Source organism: Ruditapes philippinarum, unplaced genomic scaffold (assembly GCF_026571515.1).
Source record: "Ruditapes philippinarum isolate M1 unplaced genomic scaffold, ASM2657151v2 ctg1060_1_1_1_1, whole genome shotgun sequence".
Lineage (NCBI taxonomy): Eukaryota > Metazoa > Mollusca > Bivalvia > Venerida > Veneridae > Ruditapes > Ruditapes philippinarum.
In genome coordinates this window covers 76,873-89,603 of record NW_026866038.1, presented here as the reverse complement: position 1 = coordinate 89,603, position 12,731 = coordinate 76,873, and the positions used below count along the sequence as shown (strand labels likewise).

At 33.5% G+C, this 12,731-nt stretch overlaps 2 protein-coding genes across 2 annotated transcripts; one reads left to right on the top strand and one right to left on the bottom strand.

Annotated features, from left to right (window-relative positions):
- Window positions 1-3,624: 3,624 nt before the first annotated feature.
- On the bottom strand, window positions 3,625-5,852 carry LOC132731091 (uncharacterized). The gene is made up of 3 exons (XM_060717204.1): window positions 5,589-5,852; window positions 4,831-5,163; window positions 3,625-4,257 (listed from the first exon to the last, which is right to left on the bottom strand). Exons 1-3 carry the CDS (start codon window positions 5,850-5,852, stop codon window positions 3,625-3,627), a joined length of 1,230 nt encoding a protein of 409 aa, XP_060573187.1.
- A 5,562-nt stretch (window positions 5,853-11,414) lies between these two features.
- LOC132731088 (transcription intermediary factor 1-beta-like) lies at window positions 11,415-12,731 on the top strand. Its single transcript, XM_060717199.1, has one exon. The coding sequence runs from the start codon at window positions 11,415-11,417 to the stop codon at window positions 12,729-12,731; it is 1,317 nt and encodes a 438-aa protein (XP_060573182.1).

Sequence of the window (12,731 nt, the reverse complement as noted above, 5' to 3'; positions counted from 1 at the left end):
ATCTAAACTTGCTGGCGGTGACTGAATCTACCCATGCCACCAGTGCAGACCAAGATCAGACGACAAATCCTAGTTTACATCGTTCTCTCTATTCAGTCAGTACTTATTTTGAAAGTTTTGCTACGAAAAATGAATGGTTTTGTCCATATCACTAGATGGATGAACTTTTATTAAGATATTATGCCTGACGAGCATTCAGATTGCTTGCTATATACACATTCATGATAATAGTTTGTCCTTGCAGTTGGCAACCTAAAGTAACCAATAAATTGTTTTAGACTTTTACAGAAAAGGTCGAAGATATAATATCTAAGGATATAACAAGCATATGTGATGAAAAAATATTATTAGAACTAATTTATATTATATGTATTTTATAATGTAAGGAAACCAATCACTTTAAACATAAAGCGTTTATTCAAATATTAATTAAGAGGTACAAACAAAGATTGGTTTGTTATTTTGGTGTATTACATAGCGAAAGTGGGTTTGATCCCCTTCATGGCCAGCAACTATTGTTTCAGTTTTGATCAGGACCACAAACACTTACTTTGAGGAGCTCCAAACGTAAAAAAATCCAAATGAATTGTTTGTAAATTTTGTCAGTCCAAGCACATTAATTTATCACATATATCACATATATCACATATATCAATAAAACATATCCTATACGCTGTTTTGAAAATCGCATTTCAACGTTTATACATGTCTTAATATAAACGTTGAAATATGACTTTTTGTTACAGAACAGTGTATATTAGATTATTATTATAGATGACAAGATTTTATGTTTGAATTGATTTGGATTTCAAGCCGTTCGGACCTCTACACCCCAGTCTATAGTCTTGACCAGACAAAAGACTCCAAAGTGGTTTACATAAGTTTCGATTAATCGGGAAAAACTACACGGCCATGTGATGTATTTTACCCTTTGAAGAAATCATAACTTGCATCGAAATCGTTTCATAGATTTACTGACTATATATCAAATGAATATTGCTACCAATTAAATGACCCTTTTGCTTGTTAGTCCGATTCATGTATGAATATTATGAATCATTATTTAAAAAGTATAATGTTCTTTACTAGGATTTACAAATAAAAATAGAACACAGAACAGAACAGGAAAAACTAATCTAAGTTTTCCTGAACCCTCTTCAGTTTAAGTCATAATTTTATGTTTTATAGTACGAATTGAAATAAACCAATGAAAAAATAGCAAGGGATTTCCTAGTGAAGTAGTATGATTACACTTTTTCTAAGATTCTGTAACGTCGTAAATTTTCAACATGTACAAAATGAACTTTAATAATAAATCATTGCCTCAATTGTTTTTTTTTAAGTTTAGACATTAGCTAGAAAATGTCCATTATTTAAAACGGCTTTGATAGTGTTTATGAACCTTCAACCTGCCGGTGGAAATTGAATCCAACCGCACGTGTCACATGGTCTTCACTATTCGCTATTCAGTTAACTCATATTTTCGAAATTTTCACTAAAAATGCTGCCCGCACAGCTCAATCGGTTAGAGTGCGAGACTTGTAATCTCGACATTAATTTACTAATTAGTCTTTCTGATGAGACTTTAAATCGAGGTCCCGTGTATGAGTGCTTTAACATTCTGCACGTTAAAGAACCAGGGGAAGCTTCTGGAATCGGGGCATATTTCTGTATCGGTATTTTGCACTATCCTTCAAATTATCAAATTACTAATACTCTTCTAGAGTAATCACACATATGGACAACCGGTGGGGATCATAGATGTTCTAAAATACATAGATACACATAAAAATGCTGACTTGAAAGATCGGTTGAAGATATTGAGCGTGGACAGAGTTAAGCTAACGTGTCTTATTATTTTCCATTAGACGCCGCGTGCACGCATTATGCGATTCGTACCAATATTTAAATGGATATATTCTCGGCACATATTGTCTTGAATTTATTTTAAGTATACCAATCATTTCAATTTTACTTGTTATCCAATTTATGTTAATCCGAACAGACATTTCAATCTTTGTCGCAACAGACAAACATTTCAGAATTTCAGACATGGCAATAATTTGTGAATTTATGCATTTGGTTCTACTTAGTCACAAAAAAAGGCAACTTTATTATAAAACAACGACCACGTACCAAGAACATGGAGATAAAATTGCTTTGTGCTTCGGATATTCAACTGTAATAGAGAACGATTTTCAATGTTGATTGACTTTTCACATCATTTGGCGGTGTCTTTGATGTGCAGCATGAACATTTAATTTGTTTGACTTTAAAGTATCTGTTAGCATGGCAATGAGACTGGTCTACACAATAATTATGCAGTATAAATATACTGATAAATAGTTGAAACTATAGTGTAATTCACCCTCTGTATTCTTAAAACGGTAAAAGAATAAAATAAAATCTAATATAGTTTGTTATTGTCTTAGCTGAAGCAAACAATCCTGTAATAGACTTTTTGTGGAAGGGAAGTCAAATGATGACTTAATATAAGTGTAGAGTATGGTTTGGATGGAATACATGACCAACTCCGACTGGGTGTTCAATTTCTATTTATTTTGATGATGTGAAAATGAAACCTATAAAATGAATAAACAATTATAAATACATGAAATACAAAAGACAAATTAAAATACAAATTCAATATCAATATCATTTCAACATTTCATATTTCAAACAATTCCAACTATTTAATTCATACATTTCAATACATTTCATTTAAGTTATTTAAAGTAAAACATATCTTACCAGGTGCAACTGGCTGACCTCTATTATATAAATTAATAGCAAATCTGTTCTATAAAGAACAAAAGTAAAGTTGATTTTTAGATAAATAAGTATTTAAAATGTTCTATGAAGAACTATTAAAATTAACTTTATAATGCAAAGTTTGAAAATGATTTCTGCCTTAGAAAAATAATGTAAATTGCCCATGCATAAAATGATATGAAATCACTCACATCCAATCACATTCTCACTTAACAAATATACAAGATATTTATTGGACATCACTTAACAACACAGAACATAACAAGAGACTGTTCACTGAGCATAGTAACTCACTACAAGAACAAGACATTACCCATAATTCTAATGATGAATGAAAATGATGTCATGTGATTATGCCTGAATGAACGAGAATGTACAGTGTACAGTTAGTTATTCACTACAGTGATTACAACTGTGTGCGTAAATATAGGATGAGTATACAGATAGGCAGTAAATTGACCTTATCTACACACTCCCAACTAGATTTAAATGGCACCGCCATTTCCTTAATGTTGAAAATAAAATAATCACACATAAACTTTTAATTATATCAATGTAAATGTATACTAGAGATGTTAAAATCAAGGGAGTTAACAATAGATATAATTTGTCAATGGGGTATTTGAGTTGTTTCCCTTTTATTGATATAAAATAAAAGGAAGAAACTTTATGCATTTGATTGACTATGGAAATGATCAGTCAATGTTTAATGAAAAGAAATTTAAGTTGACATGGCATATCTCAGACGGTCTTGGATTCTGGAAACATATGAGGCATGGCTTACACCAGACCCATTTCCAGGAGCTGTGCCTACATATGCGTTTACTGAGAGGCGTGGGTGCCAGCCAAACATCAAGAAGTAGGGTGAGAATCCAGTTCAGGAGTAGCATTGTATGCTTGGCAGAGAGGAAGAACATAATCAGCCCAACTTGTTTTGTGGTCATCTGTCAGGGTACGTAGCATGCGATTAAGGGTTCTATTGAAGCGTTCTGCAGATGGATTACCCATTGTGTGAAATGGTGTTGTCCCTGTTTTCCTGACATTGGCTTGCTCTTTTATCACCTTGCTCTCGAAATTACGACCCTGGTCAGAATGAAGCTGCTCTGGGAAGGAATAGTGAATGATGAAATGCTCATACAAGGCTCGCGCCGTGGTTGTGGCTTTCTGGTTTCGGCAGGGGATAGCATTAGCGTAACGAGTAAAATGATCTGTTATGACTAAGACATCCTCGTACCCACTTATGCACTTCTCTAACTTGAGAAAGTCCATGCAAACAAGTTGCATTGGCCTTGAAGTTTGAATGGGTACGAGTTCAGCCGCTGAATTTTGAGGAGTTTTCCCACAGACACAAGACTTGCATAAGTTAATCATTCTCTTGAAATCAACTTCCATCCCTGGCCAATAGAAACGTTGTCGAGCAAGCCAAAGAGATTTCTCATGCCCTGCATGACCAAACTGGTCATAGACACCTTGAAAGGCAATGGTCTGATGAGAAGCAGGCAAAATCAATTGTCTGACGGGCTCACCATCTACTGTTGCAGTACAGTAGAGAACACCTATTTCAATACAAGTAATCAAACGTCACATATCACAAAGTAACGATTTTGCCATTTTGGGTATATTCCTCCCCTTTTGGGAGAACCGTACTGCAAAATAGAAATAACTTTTGAAATATTTAGGTCTTTAGACTGCTCGAAGGCCCAATTTACAGGTTCAAATGTTATAACAGTGGAATGAGGAGGCATAGTAAAATCCTCAAAGCTTGGGGCTTCAGAACCTTACAAACGGTCTGAAGTTAAAGAAAAAACAACCGCATCAAGACAGAGGGCTTTAATGCTATCAGCAAACATATGAGGTTTGCGACTTAAACCATCACAGCCACCATTTAAATGACCTGATTTATAAATTAAATCAAAATCATATGAATATAGAGCAGTGACCCATCTGTGGCCTTGTCGCATCAAGTTTTGCAGTAGTCATTACATAAGTAAAGGGATTGTTGTCTGTCATGAATGCAAATTTGTTGCCATATAGATAATTATGGTACTTGATTGTTACAGCCCATTTAAGTGCCATGAACTCAAGCTTGTGGGCTGGATAGTTCCGTTCACTGGGTCTTAAACTACGATTAACGTAAGCTATAACACGCTCTGAATCATCATCTTGCTGCTGAAGTAAAACTGCACCTAGACCAGTAGAACATGCATCTATATGAACTATGAAAGGTTTGGAAAAGTCTGCAAAAGCTAAGGCAGGAGGTGAAGATAGCTTTTCTTTAAGAGTATCAAATGCTGATTGTTGATCAACACTCCATGTCCAAGAACCTGGTGATTTACTCTTTTTACCTTTAATCTTTGATTTAGATTTGGTTGTGCCATGGCCATCAAGTAACTTATTCAAAGGATATGGGCAATTTTAGAATGCTTTTTGATGAATCTGCGATAGAATCCTGCAGTTCCGAGAAAAGAGCGAAATTGAGATAAATTGGTAGGAATTGGCCAATTCATAATAGCACTAATCTTTTTTCAGGATCTGTATCAGAGATTACATGGCCAAGATATGTCACAGACTTCTTCAAGAATTCACACTTGGAGCCTTTAAGTTTTAAGCCATGATATGAAAGTCTGCGAAATACATTTTCTAGGCGATTCAAATGATCTTCAAATGTACGAGAAAATATCAAATATCGTCAATTAAAATTAAGCATTCTCTAAGTAAAAGGTCTCCCAAAGATTTTTCCATAACACGCTGAAAAGTGGCGCCAGAGTTAACAAGTCCGAATTGCATACGTTGACATTCATAAAACCCTAGATTACCGACGGAAAACCTGTATACTGTTTAGATTCCTCGTCCATATCAATATTCCAATAACCTGAGCGAAGGTTAAGCTTAGAGTAGAACCTAGAACCAACAAGGAGATCAACTTGGTCTTCGAACGTAGGTAACTGGTATGCATCCTTGCGAGTCCGAGAATTTAACATACGAAAATCCAAACAAAATCTAAGAGTTCCATCCTTTTTCCTTACTAAAACTATATTTGATGAAAAGGTGCTGTCGCTTTCCTTGATTGCCCCCTTCATACATTCCCGGAGGGATTTTTCTATATGGTTGTTTGAATGGGCTATAGTAATTTAAAAAATTTTTATGACGGACTAAGTTGCAATGCCCTATGTCAGTTGGTTCTCTAGAAAAGACATGACTCTATTTGCCAAGAACTTGTTGAAGCCTAAATATTTGTTGCGGCGAAATAGCGCTTTTGTCAATTTTGATTCCAAGTTCAGCAAACAAATTGTCCGAGGAAGGCTCAGAAGAAGATGAAGAAGAAGAATGAGAAGCAACACTGTCAACGACCTTGACTTCATTGACAACGCATAAATTAGATCTTGGTTGAATAGTAACAGGTTGAGATGGCATATTATACAAACAGATTACTTTCTGAGCATTGTGTTTATTAATAAGGTCTCTAGCATTGCCATGAACAGTAACAGATTCAAAAGGAGCAATCTGCACCGGATGATCATTAGTTGATCTCACAGGTACTTGGTCAGTGACAAGAAAATTAAAAGCCATTACCCATGTACTTGGAATAACATTGGATGGTTGACTATAGACAGCTGCTTTGCAGTACCTTAAAACGTTTGTGCCTAGAATAACAGGACATGTTACAGATGCCTGTATTTCTGGTACCACTAAAACTGGAACTGGCAATTTAATATTGAGCTCCGGAATGGCAATGGAAACTTCTATGTAGCCAAAAATATTCAACCGGTTACCATTGGCAAAAGAAACATTCAGGTCGACGCCAAAATTTGCAAGGTTTAACAATATTGGCTTATTTGGCAATGCTTGATCAAATGAATTTGACGCAGTTGAAACCATTGAATCTGTATCAATAAGACCATAAGTATTTACATGATGAAAAACAATAGGGGCAATATTTGAATCTCAAACTATTCTATTCAGGGAATTATGATGGCCTTGAGAATTTCCCTCCTCTGTTAGAAGTTGACATAGAGTCTAGACGTTCAATAATAGTATTGAATTTCTTATCACATGCTGATTGGATGTTGCTAATCTTGGTATTAAACCTCTTTTCTAGGTCTTCCATTTTACTCTTAACATCAAAAGTGGAAGTTTGTAAATTGGCATGAGCTTTCACCTTGGTATTGTTAGTTAAAGAAAGTTCCTTTTCAGTTTGCCAATAACATCTCGGAGAAAATGGTCATAGTTTACAGCAGTGTCTAATTTATGACGAATGTTAGTTGACCATAACCGTTCACAAAGTAATTCATTACGGCCTGATCTGGGTATATGTCCGCCTTCAAAAGCTTGTTCAAGGGTTATATCTAACCTACAACCAAAAAAGTCACAGACTCATCTGGACGTTGAGAACAATTAAAGAATTCCCGCATAGTACTTCCTTGACGAGCAGGTTCACCAAAGTTAAACTCAAGTTTCTGAAAAATAGAATCAATAGATACAGAATCACCCAAAGAAACTACAAGTCGCCTCTCTGTGCCTCTAAGGGAAGTCCTTATGGCTTGTTATATCTGGAGTCTAGGAATATAAGAGTCTCTCATAAGGCAACGTACCTCATGACGCCATTCATAAAAGGAGATCTCACCCTTAGCCAAGGGTTCATCACCAGAAAAAGGTGGAATCTTTCGTGGCTTTGAAACAATGGCAGGAGTGCTTGGAGAAGTGAAAGAAAAATGACTAGGTGTGTCCGGTGGAACAAGCAAAGGGCTGGTAACAGGGGGTGGAACTTTGGGTTTTGTACCTCCATTTTCACCAATCTTAATAGGGGTTAGGAGAGTATTTTCAGCATATCTTCTTCTGAAAGAGAAGTTTTTGTCTCACCTGTGGCACCTACAGTTTCATCCTTTGAGACTTTTTCCATCTTTAAAGGGAGACACAGGCAAAATTTTCATTTCTTAGTTTTTACTTTTTCATTCATTATTCTGTAAATGACATCAAAACAAATATATTAGACAGTCAAAGGAACAAAACTTTTCTCCATTTAAAGAATAAAATGGTGGTTTCCTAACTTGACCCGCGTGGGTCAGGTTAGAGGCCTAGCATTTCACAATAGTTGTCAAAGTGAACTCTGGAAACGAATGACTTAGGCTTGCTTCAATCATACAATATCCACAATATCTGTCATTGTAACTTCAATGGTTTGTTCATGTCACCTGACTTGTTTTAAAACTATTTGGTGATTCTATTGGCGTCTAAATTTTGTTCAACATATATAGACATATTTACGCTTCAAACCCAAAATATATAGAATTTAAACAGAAATTAATGCTGAAACATCGAGAAAAGTATTTTTAGCTGGATTTAAGTACATAAGATCATTTTAATATTTTTGTCATTATTTTGCCTGAATTTAAGCGATGATGTGGGATGTAAAATAAATGATCAAGGAAGGTGTATTGTAAAAAAATAAAATGCTGAATTGCAACATAAAAATGCAGCATAAAAAATTGCACCTTAATGTGAATGTATAAGTTAAACTTATATCTGCCTCAACTCACAAAATAAAATAAATAAACAATTATGAATACATGAAATACAAAAGACAAATTAAAATAAAAATTCAATATCAATATCATTTCAACATTTCATATTTCAAACATTTCCAACTTTTTTAATTCATACATTTCAATACATTTCTTTTAAGTTATTTAAAGTAAAACATATCTTACCAGGTGCAACTGGCTGACCTCTATTATATAAAATAATAGCAAATCTGTTCGATAAAAACCAAAAGTAAGTTGATTTAGATAAATACAGTATTTAAACTGTTCTATGAAGAACTACTGAAATAACCTTTATAATGCAAAGTTTGAAAATGATTTCTGCCTTAGAATTAATTGTTAATTGCCCATGCATAAAATGATATGAAATCACTCACATCCAATCACATTCTCACTTAACAAATATACAAGATATTTATTGGACATCACTTAACAACACAGGACATAACAAGAGACAGTTCACTGAGCATAGTAACTCACAACAAGACCAAGACATTACCCATAAGTCTAATGATGAATAAAAGGATGTCATGTGATTATGTCTGAATGAATGAGAATGTACAGTTAGTAATTCACTACAGTGATTACATCTGTGTGTGTAAATATAGGATGAGTATACAGATAGGCAGTAAATTGACCTTATCTACATCAATAATGACATCAAAACAGAAATAAATGTCTTAAAATTATAATAGTTTCAAATATCTTACTCAGATTGCCTTTGCAACAGGAGATATATAGCCATCGCGCTAACTATCAGATAAAATGGTTAAGTAACTGTTATCATTTTTTAAATCTTAAGGCACTGAAAAAAATACATGATAAAAACTAGTGGCTATAAAATGTCAACAAAACTTAAATTTATTCATCATAAAACAGCGTTATGCAATGTCAATAGCTTGTGTACGAGATAGAAAGAAAATGCAAACAATTATTCATAGTTGATATCACACAGATATACGAAGATGATTGTTGCATGAAACACAAAAATAAACAGAATAAACGAGACATTTACATACTTCTTAGTTATGCAATTTGTTATATGTTGTCTTAGTATACTTGTAATAGCTAATGTTTCGATATTTTTGCACACACAAAAAAAACTGAATTAAAAACATCAGATCAAAATTACGTTTTCCTTAATTATCAAGGAAAATTGTTATTTGAGAGTTGTTGTGGAGTGTTTTGAATAATTGTTGGGAAGTAAGTTAAACGTGCGTCTAAATGTCCGTACATATACAAAAAAACAAATGTGTTACAAATCAGTTTGTCTATTAAAATCACGTTTGTTTGCCTAATAGATATATTTGTAAATTTGATATTGTAATCTAATTTACAACTAAACATTTGTAATTTCAGTCGCAAAATTAATTAAATCTTTAATTATCTAAATGCCCAAATATCTAAATTAGGGAAGTAATCAGTCCTATACAATAACGTGTTTATGGAAAAATAACCACTTTATAAAGATACTATATACCTTTTCGTATTTATTTTTCTTGTATGTGACCATGTATACCTAATACATATATATTTGTTCGCTTCCCTGTTTTAAATTCCGAACGGGAATTAAATTACGTCCTGTTGTAATGGTACTTTACACCAGGGAGCTTCTGGAACGAAGTTATTTTATCAGACCGATGAGCATGAAATATAAAAACTTCCTGTATTAACTTATTGCAAAAATATAGGAATGTGAAAATCATTATTGTATTTATCTACTTATACCGCTATTGGTTGCTGTTGGTGGCTTTTGTTTATTAGAGGAAATAAACATACAGGTCTTACGTCAGACAGAAGTTTGATCTTACGACACGCTTTCTTATTTTATTATAAATATCAAAATCTTGTCGGTGCATTGTAAATATATAAAATCCCACATGTAAATAAGTAGTATACAATTTGTTGATATGTCAACGAATTCCAAATCTTGGACGAGTGGCAGCAAATGTGAGATTCATGTACATGTTTAATGGTATACTAGTTTTAATGTTTGTGCACACATTTGTACGCCGTATTCTTTTTTAAATGCATAATCAGGAACCGATGTCATCTGACATGTGTGTTATTAACGAATAACGTATAATGATTATATTACATAAAATATAAGAAGATTACGCCATATAACAAAATATTTACCCGTTTGTGTAAGTAAAACTCATTAAAAATACTTTTTACTTTTAAAATATATAAAGTGCATTAGTAGAGCTGTAAAATTAATAGTAGTAATGCATAACCTCCGCTTTGAAGGGTATCTAAATAGGCTAGAATTACTGTCAACTGCATTAAAAGTGAGGAACATAGGTTCATACCCTAGAATGGACAACTTTTCTTTCATTTATTTTTTTTATTTAAATATTATTTATGTTTCTCTCAGATTCCTTATGGAATGCAAAAAGTGTCTGATTTTTATTATAACATTTTTATACACATTAAAACATTTTGTGTAGCAACAATCATTTTGCTCGTGTGGTTTGTAACATGTATGCTTTTTTTCTTAACAATGATCAATAGTAAAACATTTTTCATGATGATGATATTATAGATTATCTAGAGTTTCCTTATTTTTGAAAAAGAGCCGTTCTAATAGCAAGGTTTTAGTTCAGAAAAATGTCCATTACTCATAAACCATACGGTAAATTTTGTTTAAATTCTGCATACAGGTGTCCTATGTAGTGAATTTTACAGTTTCTTATAGTGCCTATTAGGGGTGTCCGACGTTAAAATATTTCTTCACAAGCAATATATACAGAAACTTTGTTTTATGTTAGCTTTGTTTTCATTGCTCTCGGATGTTATCTTTTTGAAGATTTTACAGATAATTTACAACACAACGTACAAGCTTAGTTTCAATTACGTTCTCTACAGGCATTTGGTCCTTTTACACTGTTCAAAAGTATATTGTTTTTAAACTTATTGTAGTTAATTGTGGGATACACGTTTTCACATATCAGTTTGAAAATGAATATGAAGATTTAACTTCCTTCACTTAACCTACATTAATTTTATTTCCTTGATTATATGACTTTTGGAAACTATATAGTTGACAAATCTTCTTTGTTAGGTGAAATATGTTTATGAAAAACTAAGTGTATAGACAAAATGGAAGTTTCAGGACGTAAAGGATCTTCAGATATTATAAGATCATGTCAGCCATGCAAAGGTGACGGTGATATTGTACAAGCAGAGGGTTACTGTGAAAACTGTAATGAGTTTATATGTTCATCTTGTATAAAGGCACACAGGAAGTTGGCGGGGACAAAGAATCACGTGATCAAATCTAAAGATGAAATGCTGACAGTCCTGTCTTCTCAAAGTGATCCGTGCACTGAACTATGTGATGTTCACAAAACCGAAATAGTAAAGATTTATTGTCAGGATCACAATAGTGTTGGGTGTGGAGATTGTACGGTACTTGAACATACTTCCTGCAAGGTTCAACTAGTTTCAGACGTGTCTTGTAACTATGACAACGGTGATGAACTTGTTCAACTCAAACACAGTATTGATCACCTTATGAAAAACCTGGATTCTTGTAAACAAGAAATAAAATGCAGTCTGGTAACAGCCGATGAGATAAAGATAACAATATTGAAGGAAATAAAGACGTTTCGTAAAGAGATGAACAATTATCTTGACAGGGTAGAAATAGACCTTATACAAGAAGTTGAAAAGATCAGTGCAAGCGATATCGCTAAACAGCAAAAGCTTCAGGGTCGATGCGAGGCTTTGAACGATGAAATCGAACAATTTCAAAATAAACAAGAACAGTGTAAAGACAATATCAATAACTTATTTGTTACATCAAAACAAATACTAAAGAAACTGCGAAGATGCTATGAAATCAATAGGGAAATTTCATCTAAAAGTCAAATAAACACTTTAAAATATACTCCTGCTAAAGAATTGAAGGATGTGAAAATGCATAACATATGCCTTGGCAATCTTGATAGACAAGTGAAGAAATTCTCGGGACGATGCACAAAAAGAATCATTGACAATGAGACACGTTTTGTGAGGAAAATCGACGTACATACCAACGCAAAAAAAGATTGTTATATATCGGGAATGTCAATCATGTCTGAAACTGAAATTCTATTCGCAGATAGCTATAATGTATCATTAAAAGTATTAAACCATAAAGAGGGTAAAATTACATCAACATTGAAAACGTCGAGTAGGCCAGCTGACGTCACTACAATAAATTCCTCGTCTGCTGCAACAACTTTACCTGCTGAGGGCAAAATCATGTTGATAAATACACAAAATGGATTGTCTGTAAGTAACAGTCTGCGAGTCAAACATGGATGTTATGGAATAGATCATCACAACGGTATAATGGCAGTAACTTTTGTTGGTTTTTGTCCTGCTGTTCAGGTGATAGACATGGATATATTATATTCTTCATCAAGTCAGTGA